Genomic DNA, 18,906 nt, shown 5'->3' with positions numbered 1-18,906 from the left:
ATGTTGCAAACTCCTGGGCTCATGTGATCCTCCCTGTTCCTCCCAAGGTGTTGGGCTTATAGATGTGGGCCACTGTTCCCAGCCAAATGTGGTTACTAATAGATAACAATTTCTTTTTTTTTTTGAGATGGAGTTTCGCTCTTGTTACCCAGGCTGGAGTGCAATGGCGCGATCTCAGCTCACCGCAACCTCCGCCTCCTGGATTCAGGCAATTCTCCTGCCTCAGCCTCCTGAGTAGCTGGGACTACAGGCACGCACCACCATGCCCAGCTAATTTTTTGTATTTTTTTAGTAGAGACGGGGTTTCATCATGTTGACCAGGATGGTCTCGATTTCTTGACCTCATGATCCACCCGCCTCAGCCTCCCAAAGTGCTGGGATTACAGGTGTGAGCCACTGTGCCCGGCCAATAACAATTTCTTAGTAACTGTAAAAAATAATTCAAACTTACTTGTCAGAATTAAAACTACAACAAAGTATTACGACACACCTTAATTAGAATGGCTAAAATGAAAATTCTGGCGAAGATACATAGCGAATGGAACCACCGTATACTGCTGGTGGGAATGTGGTACACCACCTTGGAAAACTTTCATAGTACTTAAAAAGTGAGATATACTATCCTGTGATCTAGTCAGTTCACTCCTAGGTATTTAGTCAAGAGAAATGAAAGCAGGGCTGGGCGTGGTGGCTCTCCCCTGTTACCCCAACACTTTGGGAGGCAAATGCAGGAGGATGGCTGGAGGCCAGGAATTCAAGACCAGCCTGGCAGCATAATAAGATCCTATCTCTATTAAAAAGAAGGAAAGAAATAAATAAAAGCATATGTCCATACAGATGTTCACAGCAGCTTTATTTATAACTATATAAATAAATATACATTTATTTATTTATTTATTTAGCTGAAAACTGGCAATGCAAATGTCTAATGGATAATGAGATAAGCACGTCATCATGTAGCCTTACAATGGAATAGTACTACCTAATAAAAAGAAATGTGCTGGTCAGGTGCAGTGGCTCATGCCTGTAATCCCAGCACTTTGGGAGGCCGAGACAGGTGGATCACCTGAAGTCAGGAGTTTGAGACCAGCCTGGCCAATATGATAAAACCCAGTCTCTGCTAAAAATATTTTAAAAAATTAGCCGGGTGCAGTGGTGCATGCCTGTAATTCCAGATACTTGGGAGGCTGAGGTAGGAGAATTACTTGAACCTGAGGGGTGGAGGTGGTAGTGAACCGAGATCATGTCACTGCACCTCCCGCCTGGGCAGTAGACTAAGACTCCATCTCAAGAAAAGTAAGAAAAAGAAATATGCAAGGCCGGGCATTGTGGCTCACACAAATGGCCATTAAACCATGAAAATATGCTCACAAGCTGTCAGGGAAATGCAAATCAGAAGTATCAGATAGGCCTGTCATGGTGGTTTACGCCTGTAATCCCAACACTTTGGGAGGCCAAGGTGGGTGGACCACTTGAAATCAGGAGTTTGAGACCAGGCTGGCCAACATGGTGAAATGCTGTTTCTACTAAAAAGACCAAAGAACAGCCAGGCATGGTGGCAGGCACCTGTAATCCTAGCTACTAAGGAAGTTGAGGCAGAGAATTGTTTGAACCTGGGAAGCAAAGGTTGCAGTGAGCCGAGATTGCACCACTGCACTCCAGCCTAGATGACAGAGCAAGACTCCATCCCAGGAAAAAAAAAAAAAAGTATGAGATACCACTTTATACCCACTAGATGACCTTAATTTTAAAAAAAGAGGCTGGGCGCAGTGGCTCAAGCTTGTAATCCCCGCACTTTGGGAGGCCGAGGCGAGTGGATCACGAGGTCAAGAGATTGAGACCATCCTGGTCAACATGGTTAAACCCCGTCTCTACTAAAAATACAAAAAAAAAAAATTAGCTGGGTATGGTGGCATGTGCCTGTAATCCCACCTACTCAGGAGGCGGAGGTTGCGGTGAGCCGAGATTGCGCCATTGCACTCCAGCCTGGGTAACAAGAGCGAAACTCAATCTCAAAAAAAAAAAAGGAAGGCTGGCCAGGTGTGGTGGCGTGGTGGCTCACGCCTGTAATCCTAGCACTTTGGGATACCAAGGTGGGTGGATCACCTGAAGTCAGGAGTTCAAGACCAGCCTGGCCAACATGGTGAAACCCCATCTTAAAAAAAGAAAAAAAAAGAAGGCTGGGTGTGGTGACTCATGCCTATAATTGCAGCACTTTGGGAGTCTGAGGGGAACAAGGTGAGGAGTTCGAGACCAGCCTGGCCAATGTGGTGAAACCTCATCTCTACTAAACATACAAAAATTAGCCAGGCATGGTGGCGGGCACCTTTAATCCCTGCAACTCGGGAGGCTGAGGGAGGATAATCGCTGGAACCCAGGAGGTGGAGGTTACAGTGTGCCCAGCTCATGTTGCTTGCTGCACGCCAGCCTGGGAGACAGAGCAAGCCTTTGTCTCAAAAAAAAAAAAAAAAAAAATATATATATATATATATATATATACTGGAGTATGTTTGAATTTAAGTAAAATAAATAAAAATTAAAATAAGTATTGGCAAGGATGTGAGGAAGTTGGAACTGTCATATGGTACTGGTCGGAATGTAAAATGTTCAGTCGCTATGGAAAACCATATTGCAGTTTCTCAAAGGTTTGGTGTAGAGTTATCATATGACTCAACAGTTTCACTCCTCGATAGTGAGAAATCAAAGAGAAATGAAACCATGCCCACATAAACACTTGTGTGCAAATGTTGACAGCAGCATTATTCATCATGTCCAAAAAGTGGTAATAAACCAAGTGCCTATCAACATGAATAAATAAATCAATATGATATATCCATATAGGGAAATATTATTCAGCAATAGAAAGGACGGACATACTGATTTGTGCTGCAACATAGATGAACTTGAAACATGCTAAGTGGTAGAAGCCAGGCACAAAAAGCGCACATGATTCCATTTATATGAAATGTCCAGAATAGGCAGATCTGTAGAGGTTGCATATTAGTGGTTGTCTAGGGATGGGCACACATGGGGAAGTGACAAATGGCTGTTAATGGGGATGTGGTTTCTCTTTGGGTGATGAAAGTGTTCCAAAAGTTGTGATGCTCAATTCTGTGAGCTTCCTAAAAAACATTGAATTACATACTTTAAATGGTGAGTTATGTGGTATATCAATTATCTCAGTAAAGCTGTTATTTAAAAAAAGGGGAGAGTGCAGTGACTCATGCCTGTAATCAGTCCACTTTAGGAGGCTGAAACAAGAGGATCACTTTGAGACCAGGAGTTTGAGACCTGCTTGGGCAACATAGCAAGGCCCCGTCTCTACAAAAATCTTTAAAGATTAGAGTAACTGGCATGTAGCGTTCACTATGTAAGTGTTAGTACTGATGGTTATGGTGGTGGTGATGGCGGCTGGGTGTGACTACTGGAAACATACAGTATATATACTATTGTGAAGCATTCTGTTTCACAGGATCTCCTGTATCGAAGGTCCAGATCACTAGTGGATTATGAAAATGCTAATAAAGCACTGGATAAAGCAAGAGCAAAAAATAAAGATGTTCTGCAGGCTGAAACTTCCCAACAATTATGTTGTCAGAAATTTGAAAAAATATCTGAGTCTGCAAAACAAGGTACTGTTGTTATGTTAACCTTTAATCACAAGGTATGCTTTATGACTATTCTAAAAAGTAAAATAAAAATAATAAAGGCTGGGCGTGGTGGCTCACGTCTATAATCCAAGCACTTTGGAGGCCAAGGCGGGTGGATCACCTGAGGTCAGGAGTTCAAGACCAGCCTGACCAACATGGTGAAACCTCGTCTTAAAAAAAAAAAAAAAAAGACTATTCTGTAAATTAAATAATTCTAATTTTTTTGTTCACAGAACTTATAGATTTTAAGACAAGAAGAGTTGCTGCATTCAGAAAAAATTTAGTGGAACTGGCAGAGTTAGAACTGAAGCATGCAAAGGTAGTGTAATAAAGAGTTAATAATTTAAGTTACATGTAATTAGAAATGAATCAGTTATGACATTGATAATTCTTTAATCTCAGTTTTCATAGGGATACTGTGACAACTCTTTCAGAACTGGAATCAGATTTTACAAGATTATTTCACTGCTTCAAAATAGTTGGTTTGGGTGTTTTGTTCTGTTTTGTTTTTTGAGACAGTCTTGCTGAGTTGCCCAGGCTGAAGTTCAGTGACACGATTTCATCTCATTGCAACCTCTGCCTCCTGGGTTCAGGTAATTCTCATGCCTTAGCCTCCTGAATACCTGGGATTACAGGTATGTGCCACCACACCCAGTTGATTTTGTATTTTTAACAGAGACGGTATTTTACTGTGTTGGCCAGTCTGTCCTCAAAATCCCAACCTCAAATGATCCTCCTGCCTCAGCCTCCCAAAGTGCTGGGATTGCAGACCTGAGCCCCTGTGCCCAACCAGTCTTGAGGTTTTTTTTGAGACGGAGTCTCACCGTGTTGCCCAGACTGGAGTGCAGTGGCGTGATCTTGGCTCACTGCAACCTCTCTCTGCCTCTCAGGTTCAAGCAGCTTTCCTGCCTCAGCCTCCTGAGTAGCTGGGACTACAGGTGCGTGCCATCATACCTGGCTAATTTTTGTATTTTTAGTAGAGATGGGGTTTCGCCATGTTAGCCACACTGGTCTCGAACTCCTGGCATCAGGTGATCCACCCTCCTCAGCCTCCCAAACTGCTGGGCTTACAGGCATCAGCCACCATTCCTGGCCTTTTTGTTTGTTTGTTTTGCTTTTTAAATGTATTTATTTAATTATATTTTAGAGCTGGAGTCTTGCTATGTTGTCCAGTATAGCATCAAACTCCTGAGGTCAGTTGATCCTCCTGCCTCAGCCTCCCAAGTAGCTGGGATTATAGGTGTATGCCACCATGCCTGGTCCTCTGGTCTTTTTTACATTAGTTGTTTACTTTGAATTAAACCTCTTGTAGTTAATATAAAATCTGGCCTAAACCTTAATTTTAAGAATAGAGAATCTTAGAATTGAGAGGGATTTTAAAGATTATTTAATTAAGTTAAGAATGTATATCTATAATGTCTCTAATGATCAGGTCTGAAAGAGTCTATTACCTAATATGGAAGGCAGTATCACTTTAGTTGTTTTTTAAAAAGTCTTCCTTAATAAAAAACATTTAAAAATCAGGGCGTGGCATGGTGGCTCCACATCTGTAATCCAAGCACTTTGGAAGGCCAAGGCGGGTGGATCACAAGGTCAGGAGTTCAAGACCAGCCTGGCCAATATGGTGAAACCCCATCTGTACTAAAAATAGAAAATTAGCTGGGCATGGTGGCAAGTGCCCGTAGTCCTAGCTACTCAGTTTGCTGAGGCAGGAGAATCGCTTGAATCTAGGAGGCAAGATTGCGAGCCAAGTGATTGTGACTACAGTGAGCCAAGATTGTGCCACTGCACTCCAGCCTGGGCGACAGAGCGAGACTCCTTCTCAATTAAAAAAAAAAAAAGCCTGTCATACAATCAGAAATTGTTCAGTAGTTAAACTTGAACACAAAGTGCATGTTTTGTACTCACTAGAACATGTCAAGTAACCCAAAAATTAATAATTTCCTAAATAGAAATTTATCTACTGGCCAGGCATGGTGGCTCATGCCTGTAATATCAGCACTTTGGGAGGCCGAGGTGGGCAGAACTCGAGGTCAGGAGATCAAGACAATCCTGGCCAACATGGTGAAACCCTGTGTCTACTAAAAATACAAAAATTGGCCAGGCACAGTGGCTTATGCCTGTAATCCCAGCACTTTGGGAGGCTGAGGCAGGTGGATCACCTGAGGTCAGGAGTTCGAGACCAGCCTGGCCAACATGGCAAAATCCTATCTCTTAAAAAAATACAAAAATTAGCCAAACATGGTGGTATGTGCCTGTAATTCTAGCTACTCAGGAGGCTGAGGCAGGATAATTACTTGAACCTGGGAGGTGGAGGTTGCAGTGAGCTGAGATTGCACCACTGCACGCCAGCCTAGGTGGGCGACAGAGCGAGAGACTTCATCTCAAAAAAAAAAAAAAAAAAGTATTGTACGTGAAACAAATTATGTTAATTTTATATCTTTAAGCCTTTATGTGTATATAATGAATGACTTTTTAAATTTCTAATATATCAAAGTTATGTGACCTCTAACACTGTTATTTATGTGGTTTCTAACAGTGTGGTTTCAGTAGGAGTCTTCTAAACTGTTTTGAACTAAAATTTATAATTTATTTTTTCTTCCTTTTTTAGGGTAACCTGCAGTTGCTGCAGAACTGCCTAGCAGTGTTAAATGGAGACACATAAGCCACACTCCGCCTTCCTGTTAAAAAGGGCTGCCTTCCTTCAGATTTTATTTTTGTTTTCTTAATGATGTTAAGCATTTATGCTCACTGGAAACAAACAGAAAACAGCTGACAAAGTACATCTCCTCTCTGAGAACCATGGAGCAGAGCAGCACACAGCACCGACGATGCCAGTCTGTGTGCTGTGACGCCGCACTGTGTTCCCCATGACAGTGGGCCATCATCGTGCACTCGTCATACTCAGAAGTCCAAAGTTCATTCTTCTTTAAACTAGCCTCTATAACTGTGTTTATTTTATAAATAGTATTCCTTATGGCTGCCAATCTTACTTACCTTTAAATAATTTTTCAAGTTTAACCTTTTCAGAATGCATTGTTCAAACAAGATAAAGATTGCCTTTTTTGAATTTTTTTTTAAATTTTATTTTTAAAAGCATTATATACCACCTTAGTTCATTCATGTATCCTGGTAAAGCATCTTAATCAGACTTATTTTTAATCACTGAATATTTCTTAGAAGTTTTGAGACAGATTTTATGTAATCTTTATAAGTATGATTTCTGAAGAAAAGTAAATGCATTAGTATGTTTGCCTTAAACTTGTAGACTAAACCAATTATTGTAAAATAAACAGCGATAACAGTGGTAGTTTTTAACTCTGTGGTCATTGTATCACTCTGGAAAATGTGGAGTAGCTGTAATAAATCTACTCCCATGTAATGCTTTACACTGCAGGTCTTAGTTTTTCTTTTTTCTCATTTCTTTTGAAATGGCATCTTGAACAAAGTCCACCAAGCCCTTCACAAAAGAATGAACTGCTCCTCTGTGTGTAAAAGGTGGAATCGGAGAGAGGCAGCTTAGAGACAGTTACTCCTGAAATACAGGAGCAAAGTACAGTCTTGGGATTTCCCAGATTCCGTCCCTAGCTCAGCCAATTAAGCACGAGACACCATTGAGCCACTTAGTAGTTATGCCAGCGTATAGATTGGTATGTAGAGGGAAAGAGGTCTGCTGTAAAGAACAACACTTGTTGTCTGTGGGGAAGGAAAAGTAGAATACTTGGGATACAGGTTGGCATACAAATAGGATACTATCACCAGTAGTTACATTACAGACATTATCGACCTTTCTAATGAACGTTACTGTCATTCCTAGTGTAAAGTTAGGTGGAGTGGTTGGGTTTTTCCACTATCTTTTTCTAATTTTTCTACGACTTGGAGACCATAGGCATTTGGGCCTGTCACCACTTGGATGGGTTCCTAGTTTGTTTACATTTTCCTGAACCTACCTGAGCGCCTGTTCTCACCTGTCGTGATGATTCCAGCCTTCCTCAGCAGCATGTTCTCTTGCCTCATGTATGCGCTGGTCAGTGTTTTGTCTCGTTTACTGACATGTTCCCCACTGCTGTTTGAACTCTTGATTTTCTGTTGCTGGCTGAGTGTGTTTTGTCCTTTACGTAAATTCACTGGTAAAAATAAGCCCATGTGATGTCCGCCAGTGGATGAATGCAGGACCCAAAGCCCTAGCTTCTGGATCCAGGTCTAGCCCCTTCCTCAGCTGCCCAGTGGCCTAGGGCAGCTTTCCTCAATCTCTGCCTCAGTTCTCTACTATAAAGGGCATATTGACCTACCTCACAGGGGTGTTGTGAGGATTAATAAATGTTGGTACTGTGCTTTGGAAATGTGAAGATGCTGTGTAAATGTTAAATAGTAAGTATAGGGCCGAAAGTTCTCCAGTGTTTCACTTAAGCATTTGCTATTCTGTATTTACCAAGGTGGTCTTTCCTGGGGAAGGAGGTAGAGTGGAAGCTGCATCCCTTGGCCCCTGGTTTACATTGTTAAGAGTGCTTATTGTGGTAATGCACTCTCAAAACGGCGTCGAATGAAACCAGCAGTCCAGTGGTCACCCTGTTTCTACAGTTTTACTTTGCCTGCCTTCAGTTACAGCAGCCACCTGAAATTTGAAAATATTAAATGAAAAACTCCGGAAATAATTTGTCTTAAGTTTTATGCTGTTCTGAGTAGCGTGATAAAATATCCTGCCATCCTACCTGGAACAGTTATTCATTCCTTTGTCCAGTATGTCCACGCTGTGTACACTGTCCACCCATCAACCACTAAGTAGCTGTATTGGTTGTCACAGATCACAACAAGATTGAGGTTGGGTGTGGTGGTTTACACCTGTAATCCCAGCACTTTAGGAGGCTGTACACAAAGTGGGAGGACTGTATGAGCCCAGGAGTTTGAGGCCAGCCTGGACAACAAAGCAAGACGCTATCTCTAAAAGAAAATTAAAAAAAATTTTTCGGGCCTGGTGGCTGATGCCTGTAATCCCACCACTTTGGGAAGCCAAGGTGAGAGGATTATCTGAGGTCAGGAGCTCGAGACTAGCCTGACCAACATGGTGAAACCCCGTCTCTACTAAAAAAAAAAAAAAAATTGGCTGCGCATGGTGCCGCAACTGGAGACCCAGCTACTCGAGCAGCTAAGGCAGGAAAATCGCTTTAACCCAGGAGGCGGAGATCGCGCCACTGCACTCCAGACTGAGTGACAAGAGCAAGACTCCGTCTCAAAAGAAAGGAGGCTGAATGCAATACAGTATTATGAGAGAGGCCGGGCACAGTGGCTCGCACCTGTAATCTCAGCACTTTGGGAGGCAGAGGTGGGCAGATTATTTGAGGTCAGGAGTTCAAGACCAGCCCGGCCAACATGGGGAAACCCTGTCTCTACTGAAAATTCAAAAATCAGCTGGGCGTGGTGGTGCACGCCAGTAATCCCAGCTACTCCTCAGGCTGAGGCAGGAGAATAACACTTGAACCTGGAAGACAGGTTGCACCGAGCCAAGATTGTGCCACTGCACTTGAAAGAGACCACATTCGGGGAGCCAAGGTGCCTGAGGCCAGTTGTCCTAGTGCTTGAGGAGGCAAGGCTGCACATTCGAGGCCAGCGTAAAAAAAGAAGAGACCATATCGAAAAAGCTTCGATTACACCATATATAATTCTATTTTATTAAATCTTCTAGTGTGCCTAATTTATAAAACTTTATCATAGTATGTATGCCTCTGAAACGTAATTCCATCCAGAAAGGAGGACACTTGTATGCTAGTCTATCTGTGGTCAGTTGAGGAATATGACTTTCTTTTTTTTTTTTTGAGACGGAGTTTCACTCTTGTTACCCAGGCTGGAGTGCAATGGCGTGATCTCGGCTTACCGCAACCTCCGCCTCAGCTGGGTTCAGGCAATTCTCCTGCCTCAGCCTCCTGAGTAGCTGGAATTACAGGCACGCGCCACCATGCCCAGCTAATTTTTATTTTTTATTTTTAGTAGAGACGGGGTTTCACTATGTTGACCAGGATGGTCTCGATCAGCCACCGCGCCCGGCCGGAATATGACTTTCATATGCACATGTAACCCAAATGTCCAATATAAATTGGCTTATTTTAAAAAATAACTTTAAATGTTTGGAAAAGATGGACCGGGCCCGGTGGCTCACGCCTATAATCCCAGCACTTTGGGAGGCCAAGGCAGGTGGATCACGCGGTTAAGAGATCGAGACCATCCTGGTCAACAAGGTGAAACTCCCGTCTCCTAAAAATACAAAAATTAGCTGGGCATGGTGGTGCGCGCCTGTAGTCCCAGCCACTCAGGAGGCTGAGGCAGCAGAATTGCTTGAACCCAGAAGGCGGAGGTTGCGGTGAGCCGAGATCGTGCCATCGTACTCCAGTCTGGGTAACAACAGCAAAACTCCATCTCAAAAAAAAAAAAAAAAAAGTTGGGAAAAGTTTTATTTGGCATGCGTAAATATTGATTGTTAAGTATTCTTCATCAGCACGTAATAAATGTATAGGCAGATACAGGTAATTTCTGTGTATTTTGAGATAATGTCGAAATCATATGAATATTTCAAAATAAACGGGGGAGTTATAAAAATACAGCTAAAGATATTTAAAAAAAATATTTTACATTAGAGGCCAGCGTTGCTGGCTGACGCCTGTAATCCCAGCACTTTGGAAGGCTGAGGCGGGCGGATCATCTGAGGTCAGGAGTTTGATACCAGCCTGACCAACATGGTGAAACCCCGTCTCTACTAAAAATACAAAAATTAGCCGGGCGTGGTGGTGGCGCATGCCTACAGTACCAGTTACTCTGGAGGCTGAGGCCGGAGAACGCGGGAGGCGGGGTTTGCAGATCGCGCCACTGCACTCCAGCCTGGGCGGCTGAGCGAGACTCCGCCTCCAAAAAAAAGAAAAAAGAGAAAAGGAAAAAAAATGGAGTATAGCTCACCATCTAAGCACAAAAGGAAGGTTGAACAGATTACGCAGAATAAATAACTCAGATCCTGTGAATTGACTATAAAACATAACTGTATTTACAGATATTTCCAAGTTAAAAACTGTTATCTAGCGTTATACACTCAGCCCGACCGGTGCACGATTGGCATAGTGAACAAAGTTTGTCCTGATTTTCTTTCCTTCAAAGTAAGACGCTTGATTCCCCCCCACACCCCACCCGGCCCCCCCTCCTTTAGGTTTTCCGAGGTTTCGCAGCCGGCTGTGTTACTGCCATTTCTGACCCGCCTACCCGGGAAGATGCTCGGGGAAAACGATGTCCTGTCAAGTTGCTTGGGGAGATCTTAGAGCTTCATGTTTAACCGGGGTGGGGGGCGGAGGGGAACCCCGTAATAGTTGTGTCCTGTGGGGAAGACGTCTGTTGGGCTGGCGAAAAGAGAAGGGGCTGAAACTTGCTTTTTGCCGAAAGGAAGGTGAGCTCAAACCCAAGCCCTGCCGGGCCCAGGCGCTAGGTTCCGGGGTGGGGGGTGGGGGGTGGGGGGTGGGGGGTGGGGGGTGGGGGGTGGGGGGGTGGGGCCGCGAGCTCCCTCCCCTCTCTCTCTCTCTCTCTCTCTCTCTCCTCTCTCCCCCCCCTTCCTCCCCCCCCCCGCGTCTCAAAAACAAACAAACAAAACCAACAAAAACCAATTCGTCCATTCATCAACCGTTTATTGAGCGCATAGCCTGTGCGCAGACACTGTTCTTCAGGCATCTGGGAGCAAAAAGGCCTCGGTGCCCACATTCTAGTTCGAAAAGGTAGGGGTGAGTGGCGGGGGGAGAAAATCGACCCCGGGCTCAGCAGGTAAATTAGTAGCTTAGGTGCTAAGTGCTATGAAAAAGCAAACAAACAGAGGGAAAGTGAGATAAGGAGTTGCAGCAAGGGGCAGGTGGCTGTGTTTCACCTACGAGCCTGTAAAATGAAAATCAGTTATTTACTTCCAAGGTAAAATGGGGACACAGGCATTGGGTAAACATCCCCATTACAAAAAGGGAGAAGTCAGCCAAAAGAAAAGGGCAACAGGCCCCACACAGTCTGAAACCCAACAGGACAGTCATTAAATCTTAATGCTCCAAAAGAATCTCCTAGGGTGGTCGGAAGAGGCTGTAATGAGAAGGTACCCTACGAGCAAAGGACTTGAAGCAGGTAAAGGGAGTTGGTCACGGGCCATCCCCAGCACGCAAACATCAGCTACAGCAAACGCCCAGGTAGGACTGGGTTTGGCAAGCAGCAAGGAGGCCCTGTGTCGGAGCAAAATTAAAGAGTTGTATAAAATTTCAGTCACGGCCGGGCGTGGTGGCTCACGCCTGTAATTCCAGTACTTTGGGAGGCCGAGGCGGGCGGATCACCTGAGGTCGGGAGTTCAAGACCAGCCTGACCAACATGGAGAAACCCCATCTCTACTAAAAATATGAAATTAGCCAGGCAGGGTGGCGCATGCCTGTAATCCCAGCTACTCAGGAGGCTGAGGCAGGAGAATCGCTTGAACCTGGGAGGCGGAGGTTGCGGTGAGCCGAGGTCCTGCCATTGCACTCCAGTCTGGGTAACAACAGCGAAACTCTGCCTCAAAAAAAAATTCAGTCACAGAGATGACTGGGTGGGAGTAAGATCATGAGGGTCTGGTAGACACCATAGTTAAGGCTTTAAATCTGGGTTAAACTTCAGTGCGGATGGAATGCACATTCTGACTCAGTAGATGTTGCAAAGGTGGGGCCCTAAGAGTGTGAGTTCTTAACTGAGTCACTCCAAGGTAAGGTGCCAGGTGATGCTGAAGCTGCTGGTCGAGGGCCACACTGCTACTAAGTAGCAAGGTACTAAGTACTGTGGGGGGGGCGGGAGGAGAAAAAAGAGGCCGGGCACGGTGGCTCACCCCTGTAACTCCAGCACCTCGGGAGACCGAGGCGGGCGGACCACGAGGTCAGATCTAGGGCACTCAGGCCAACATGGCGGAACCCCGTCGCTACTAAAAACACAAAAATTAGGACGGAGACGAAAACTACAGCGAAACCAGACACCGGTTGGTAGTTAGGCTGGGAAAAAAACGGACGACAGCCATCCCACAATCTCCGCCAACCACAGAGACAGTGACCCGCCAACCACAACGAAAACATAACACCACTTAGAGACCACCCCAAGACCGCAATTTCTGACATTGCATGACACGAAAACCAGGGGAAAGCGCGAACGCAGTCCCCCACTACCACAAATTATGCAGTCGAGTTTCCCACATTTGGGGAAATCGCAGGGGTCAGCACATCCGGAGTGCAATGGATAAGCCTCGCCCTGGGAAAACCACCTTCGTGATCATGGTATCTCCCCTGCCAGGTAAGTATGAGTTGCTGTCTCCGCGTCCACTCCCTCCCTCGCGCCCGTCACACTCTGCACACACGGTCACTTCCCTCCCGCGACCCCAGTCCCCTCACCCTTTCGGAACTCCCTCGCTCCATCCTCTCCGCTCAGGGAAGCCACCCCGAAACCACTCCAAAGTCGCGGCGCGGGACGTGGCTGTCCCAGGCCGAGCGGGACCGGCAGCCTCCGCGCGCGTGCTTATCTGCATATGCCACGCCCTCACGGCCGGGGGACATCCCCGGCGCTTCGTTCGCTCCCCGTCGCAGACGCGAGACCTACAGAGGGCGCGCTCCGGCGCTGCGTAGGCGCCGGTCGGCGCGCGGCCGCGGGTCTGGGACCGGGGAGACGCGAGAGAGGAGGGGCGGAGAGGGGGCGGAGGAGGGCGGGGGAGGGAGCTCGCGGCCCGTGAGACATCTACTCTGACGTTCTAGTTAAAATGAGGATTATTTTGTAGCTTGAAGTTGAAAGTTAGACTGAGTCATTTGTCGTCCTATCTTTGTCTAACCTTTTTACTGTCGGAAAATCAGTCCCTTGAGCTAGTCAGGCCTCGGGTGGTGCCTCCTTTGTTTACGTTATCCTCTCTCTCCTCTCCTCTCTCTCTCTCATGCCCAGCTAAATTTTGTACTTTAGTAGAGACGATATTTCATCATATTAGCCAGGCTGGTCTCGAACTCCTGACCACGTGACTCCTCCTCCCCTTCCCTCCTCCGTCCCCCTCCCGCCCCTCCTTGTCTGGGCCTGAGTAAGTGCTAGGATTACGGGCGTGAAACAATTGAAATTCACCAGATCTTCCCAGACAGAAAATAAAAGGCGGTCCCCTCTTTAATGAGGATTGCTTCCTCACCCCTGCCCAGTTCCTGTTTTCTTAGAGATTGTTGCATTTCTTTCCTATGGGGAGATGGATTTGAAACTGAGCTGCCATCTCCTTAGCTTTAGAGCGCGGCCACTGAAATTAACGCTTTCTTGCCAATACTCATCTCAGGGATTGGCTTTCTGTGTGGCAAGCGGCAGTACCTAAACTGAACCCCTGGCATTCCGGTAACAGAATTACAGGCTTTGCTTCACCTTTTCTTTGTATGTATTTATGTGTTTTTTGAGATGGAGTCTTGCTCTGCCGCCCAGACTGGAGTGCAGTGGTGCGATCTCAGCTCACTGCAACATCTGCTTCCCGCGTTCAAGCAGTTCCCTGCCTCTGCCACCCAAGTAGCTGGGATTAGGCCACCACGCCCACCTAATTTTTGTATTTTTAGTAGAGACTGTGATATAGCTAGCCTAGAGTTAGAACCTGTACACTGCCATTTTATAAAGAGACAAAACTGTTTCCATTCTCCTCACAATGACTGCTAGCCATGGCCTCTGTAAACTGCTAAGTTTACTTTGCAAAATGCAAAGAGAGGTAAAGCTGCATACCTTCTCTTATCTGTAACTGCCAGAATTGCTGGCCTCTGTTTACCAGTACTGACCAGAGTAAGCACCCCCGGATAATTCCAGCCTGGTGCTAAGTAACCTAAAATTATGTGGACCCCACATCTCTCCAAATAACGTATAATGTTTATCTTCTGTAAACCTCTTAAGTGGCAATCGGAATGACAAAAGTCCCCTGGTCCTTGGAATGTCCGGAGCCCCCTCACCCTGCTCTCTGCCCAAGAGGTGATTTACAGACTTTAATTCCCATCTCCACTCCTCACCCCCACTCCCAAGGCGGTTTTGCGGGTATAAAAAGGTCTTGTCACCCTTCTTTCTCTGCCACGGGTTGGAGAGACTGAGTCTTCCGTGGTCGCCGGCAATAAATCCTGCAATTTGGCATACTTTTGTCCTGGTGTTGACTGTCTATGCTCGGTCAGATACAACAGACGAGGTTTCACTGTTGACGAGGCTGGTCTCGAACTCCTCATTTCATGATCCAATCGCCTCGGCCTACCAGAGTGCTGGGATTACAGGCGTGGGCCACCGCGCCTGGCTGTCATTTTCTAAATATGTAAAACCAGTGACTCACCAAAAGGATAAACCCTAGTCAGGTATAAAATGATATCCTTTGTAGAGATCTCAATTTCACGGAATAAAAGTGGTTACACAACCATTAAACAACAACAAAAATAGGAGCTTATTTAAAAAGGGTACTGGTGGCCAGGTGCGGTGGCTTGCCACACAGAAAGCCAATCCCTGAAAAGATGAGAGAGGGAGGGAGAGGATAACGTAAACAAAGGAGGCACCACCCGAGGCCTGACTAGCTCAAGGGACTGATTTTCCGACAGTAAAAAGGTTAGACAAAGATAGGACGACAAATGACTCAGTCTAACTTTCAACTTCAAGCTACAAAATAATCCTCATTTTAACTAGAACGTCAGAGTAGATGTCTCACGGGCCGCGAGCTCCCTCCCCCGCCCTCCTCCGCCCCCTCTCCGCCGCTCCTCTCTCGCGTCTCCCCGGTCCCAGACCCGCGGCCGCGCGCCGACCGGCGCCTACGCAGCGCCGGAGCGCGCCCTCTGTAGGTCTCGCGTCTGCGACGGGGAGCGAACGAAGCGCCGGGGATGTCCCCCGGCCGTGAGGGCGTGGCATATGCAGATAAGCACGCGCGCGGAGGCTGCCGGTCCCGCTCGGCCTGGGACAGCCACGTCCCGCGCCGCGACTTTGGAGTGGTTTCGGGGTGGCTTCCCTGAGCGGAGAGGATGGAGCGAGGGAGTTCCGAAAGGGTGAGGGGACTGGGGTCGCGGGAGGGAAGTGACCGTGTGTGCAGAGTGTGACGGGCGCGAGGGAGGGAGTGGACGCGGAGACAGCAACTCATACTTACCTGGCAGGGGAGATACCATGATCACGAAGGTGGTTTTCCCAGGGCGAGGCTTATCCATTGCACTCCGGATGTGCTGACCCCTGCGATTTCCCCAAATGTGGGAAACTCGACTGCATAATTTGTGGTAGTGGGGGACTGCGTTCGCGCTTTCCCCTGGTTTTCGTGTCATGCAATGTCAGAAATTGCGGTCTTGGGGTGGTCTCTAAGTGGTGTTATGTTTTCGTTGTGGTTGGCGGGTCACTGTCTCTGTGGTTGGCGGAGATTGTGGGATGGCTGTCGTCCGTTTTTTTCCCAGCCTAACTACCAACCGGTGTCTGGTTTCGCTGTAGTTTTCGTCTCCGTCCTAATTTTTGTGTTTTTAGTAGCGACGGGGTTCCGCCATGTTGGCCTGAGTGCCCTAGATCTGACCTCGTGGTCCGCCCGCCTCGGTCTCCCGAGGTGCTGGAGTTACAGGGGTGAGCCACCGTGCCCGGCCTCTTTTTTCTCCTCCCGCCCCCCCCACAGTACTTAGTACCTTGCTACTTAGTAGCAGTGTGGCCCTCGACCAGCAGCTTCAGCATCACCTGGCACCTACCTTGGAGTGACTCAGTTAAGAACTCACACTCTTAGGGCCCCACCTTTGCAACATCTACTGAGTCAGAATGTGCATTCCATCCGCACTGAAGTTTAACCCAGATTTAAAGCCTTAACTATGGTGTCTACCAGACCCTCATGATCTTACTCCCACCCAGTCATCTCTGTGACTGAATTTTTTTTTGAGGCAGAGTTTCGCTGTTGTTACCCAGACTGGAGTGCAATGGCAGGACCTCGGCTCACCGCAACCTCCGCCTCCCAGGTTCAAGCGATTCTCCTGCCTCAGCCTCCTGAGTAGCTGGGATTACAGGCATGCGCCACCCTGCCTGGCTAATTTCATATTTTTAGTAGAGATGGGGTTTCTCCATGTTGGTCAGGCTGGTCTTGAACTCCCGACCTCAGGTGATCCGCCCGCCTCGGCCTCCCAAAGTACTGGAATTACAGGCGTGAGCCACCACGCCCGGCCGTGACTGAAATTTTATACAACTCTTTAATTTTGCTCCGACACAGGGCCTCCTTGCTGCTTGCCAAACCCAGTCCTACCTGGGCGTTTGCTGTAGCTGATGTTTGCGTGCTGGGGATGGCCCGTGACCAACTCCCTTTACCTGCTTCAAGTCCTTTGCTCGTAGGGTACCTTCTCATTACAGCCTCTTCCGACCACCCTAGGAGATTCTTTTGGAGCATTAAGATTTAATGACTGTCCTGTTGGGTTTCAGACTGTGTGGGGCCTGTTGCCCTTTTCTTTTGGCTGACTTCTCCCTTTTTGTAATGGGGATGTTTACCCAATGCCTGTGTCCCCATTTTACCTTGGAAGTAAATAACTGATTTTCATTTTACAGGCTCGTAGGTGAAACACAGCCACCTGCCCCTTGCTGCAACTCCTTATCTCACTTTCCCTCTGTTTGTTTGCTTTTTCATAGCACTTAGCACCTAAGCTACTAATTTACCTGCTGAGCCCGGGGTCGATTTTCTCCCCCCGCCACTCACCCCTACCTTTTCGAACTAGAATGTGGGCACCGAGGCCTTTTTGCTCCCAGATGCCTGAAGAACAGTGTCTGCGCACAGGCTATGCGCTCAATAAACGGTTGATGAATGGACGAATTGGTTTTTGTTGGTTTTGTTTGTTTGTTTTTGAGACGCGGGGGGGGGGAGGAAGGGGGGGGAGAGAGGAGAGAGAGAGAGAGAGAGAGAGAGAGGGGAGGGAGCTCGCGGCCCCACCCCCCCACCCCCCACCCCCCACCCCCCACCCCCCACCCCCCACCCCCCACCCCCCACCCCGGAACCTAGCGCCTGGGCCCGGCAGGGCTTGGGTTTGAGCTCACCTTCCTTTCGGCAAAAAGCAAGTTTCAGCCCCTTCTCTTTTCGCCAGCCCAACAGACGTCTTCCCCACAGGACACAACTATTACGGGGTTCCCCTCCGCCCCCCACCCCGGTTAAACATGAAGCTCTAAGATCTCCCCAAGCAACTTGACAGGACATCGTTTTCCCCGAGCATCTTCTTTTTTATTTATAAAAGTAAAAAAATAAAGAGAGATAGGATCCTGCTTTGTTGTCCAGGCTGGCCTCGAACTCCTGGGCTCGTACAGTCTTCTCACTCTGGCCCCCTAAAGTGCTGGGATTACAGGGGTAAGCCACCGCAGCCAACCTCAGTCTTCTTGTGATCCGTAATGTGACAACCAATACAGCTACTTAGTGGTTGATGGCTGGACAGTGTATACAGCGTGGACAGTTACTTAAGTAATTATCTATTAAGAAACACATGTGGCTGGGCATAGTGGCTCTCACCTATAATTCCAACACCTTGGGAGAACGAGGCAGGAGGATCACTGGAGTCCAGGAGTTTGCAACATAGTGAGATACTTGTTTCTACAAAAAATTAAAACAAAAAACAACCACATTTGATAATAAATTTAAAGTCTTCAAAAGTGACTATTTTAGCACTGCCCATCCATAGTAAATAGTTTGTAAGACACAATTTGACATGAAAAAATGTGTGTATAAGCACCTCAGAATTCAAAGTTAAAGGGGTATAGATAATTTGATAAAAATTATTAGCATCAGTGATGAGGTGGGAATTTTGTGTATAATATCCAATTCAGAAATTAAAATTGAATTCGGGTTATGTGATCCACTAATTTTTCAGTGGTTTTTAGATATTTGTGTTAACGTTTTTATTATTATTTTATTTTTACGGGGGAGGGCAAGACAGGGTGATGGGAGGGCGGGGTCGTGTTAACATTTTTTCTTTAAAAGGTCTTACTCTGTTGTCCAGGCAAGAGTATACAATGGCAATCACAGCTCACTGCACCTTTGAACTACTGGGCTCAAGCAATTCTCCTGCGTCAGCCTCCCTGCCCAGCTAATGTTTTAAACTTTTGTAGACATAGAGTGTCATTTTGTTGCCTAGGGTTGTCTTGAACTCCTGGCCTCAAGTGATTTTCCTACGTTGGTCTCCCAAAGTGTTGGTATCACAGGCATGAGCCCCACCTCTCCCCCACCTTTTACCTGACCCGTCGCTTCCGTCGTCTGCGCAGGCGCGCAAGGGGGACTCGGAAG

At 46.9% G+C, this 18,906-nt stretch overlaps 1 protein-coding gene, 1 long non-coding RNA gene and 2 other non-coding genes across 6 annotated transcripts in view; 2 read left to right on the top strand and 2 right to left on the bottom strand.

The window, feature by feature from the left end:
* The window catches only part of SNX6 (sorting nexin 6), a 63,347-nt gene extending 55,354 nt beyond the window's left edge, over positions 1-7,993 (top strand). For 2 of the 3 annotated variants that reach the window (XM_017977049.4, XM_002753827.7), the window contains 3 exons: positions 3,473-3,632; positions 3,884-3,969; positions 6,262-7,993. In XM_017977049.4, the coding sequence (XP_017832538.1) occupies positions 3,473-3,632; positions 3,884-3,969; positions 6,262-6,315 (300 nt within the window). In that variant the 3' untranslated portion in view covers positions 6,316-7,993. Of the gene's footprint in view, positions 1-127; positions 835-3,472; positions 3,633-3,883; positions 3,970-6,261 lie in introns of those variants that run through there. The other variant, XM_054239867.2, reaches the window with a different exon arrangement.
* Positions 7,994-12,806: 4,813 nt separating this feature from the next.
* LOC118145446 (U1 spliceosomal RNA) lies at positions 12,807-12,970 on the bottom strand. The gene has a single exon (XR_004730551.1). It is a non-coding gene; the product is annotated as a U1 spliceosomal RNA (small nuclear RNA).
* Positions 12,971-15,769: 2,799 nt separating this feature from the next.
* On the top strand, positions 15,770-15,933 carry LOC118145445 (U1 spliceosomal RNA). The gene has a single exon (XR_004730550.1). It is a non-coding gene; the product is annotated as a U1 spliceosomal RNA (small nuclear RNA).
* Positions 15,934-17,937: 2,004 nt separating this feature from the next.
* On the bottom strand, positions 17,938-18,890 carry LOC144577386 (uncharacterized). The gene is made up of 3 exons (XR_013521143.1): positions 18,856-18,890; positions 18,136-18,216; positions 17,938-18,053 (listed from the first exon to the last, which is right to left on the bottom strand). It is a non-coding gene; the product is annotated as an uncharacterized LOC144577386 (long non-coding RNA).
* Positions 18,891-18,906: the final 16 nt, after the last annotated feature.

This window comes from Callithrix jacchus, chromosome 8 (genome assembly GCF_049354715.1).
Source record: "Callithrix jacchus isolate 240 chromosome 8, calJac240_pri, whole genome shotgun sequence".
Lineage (NCBI taxonomy): Eukaryota > Metazoa > Chordata > Mammalia > Primates > Cebidae > Callithrix > Callithrix jacchus.
Note: the sequence above shows the minus strand (reverse complement) of the source record. Positions and strands in the feature narration are given on the sequence as shown.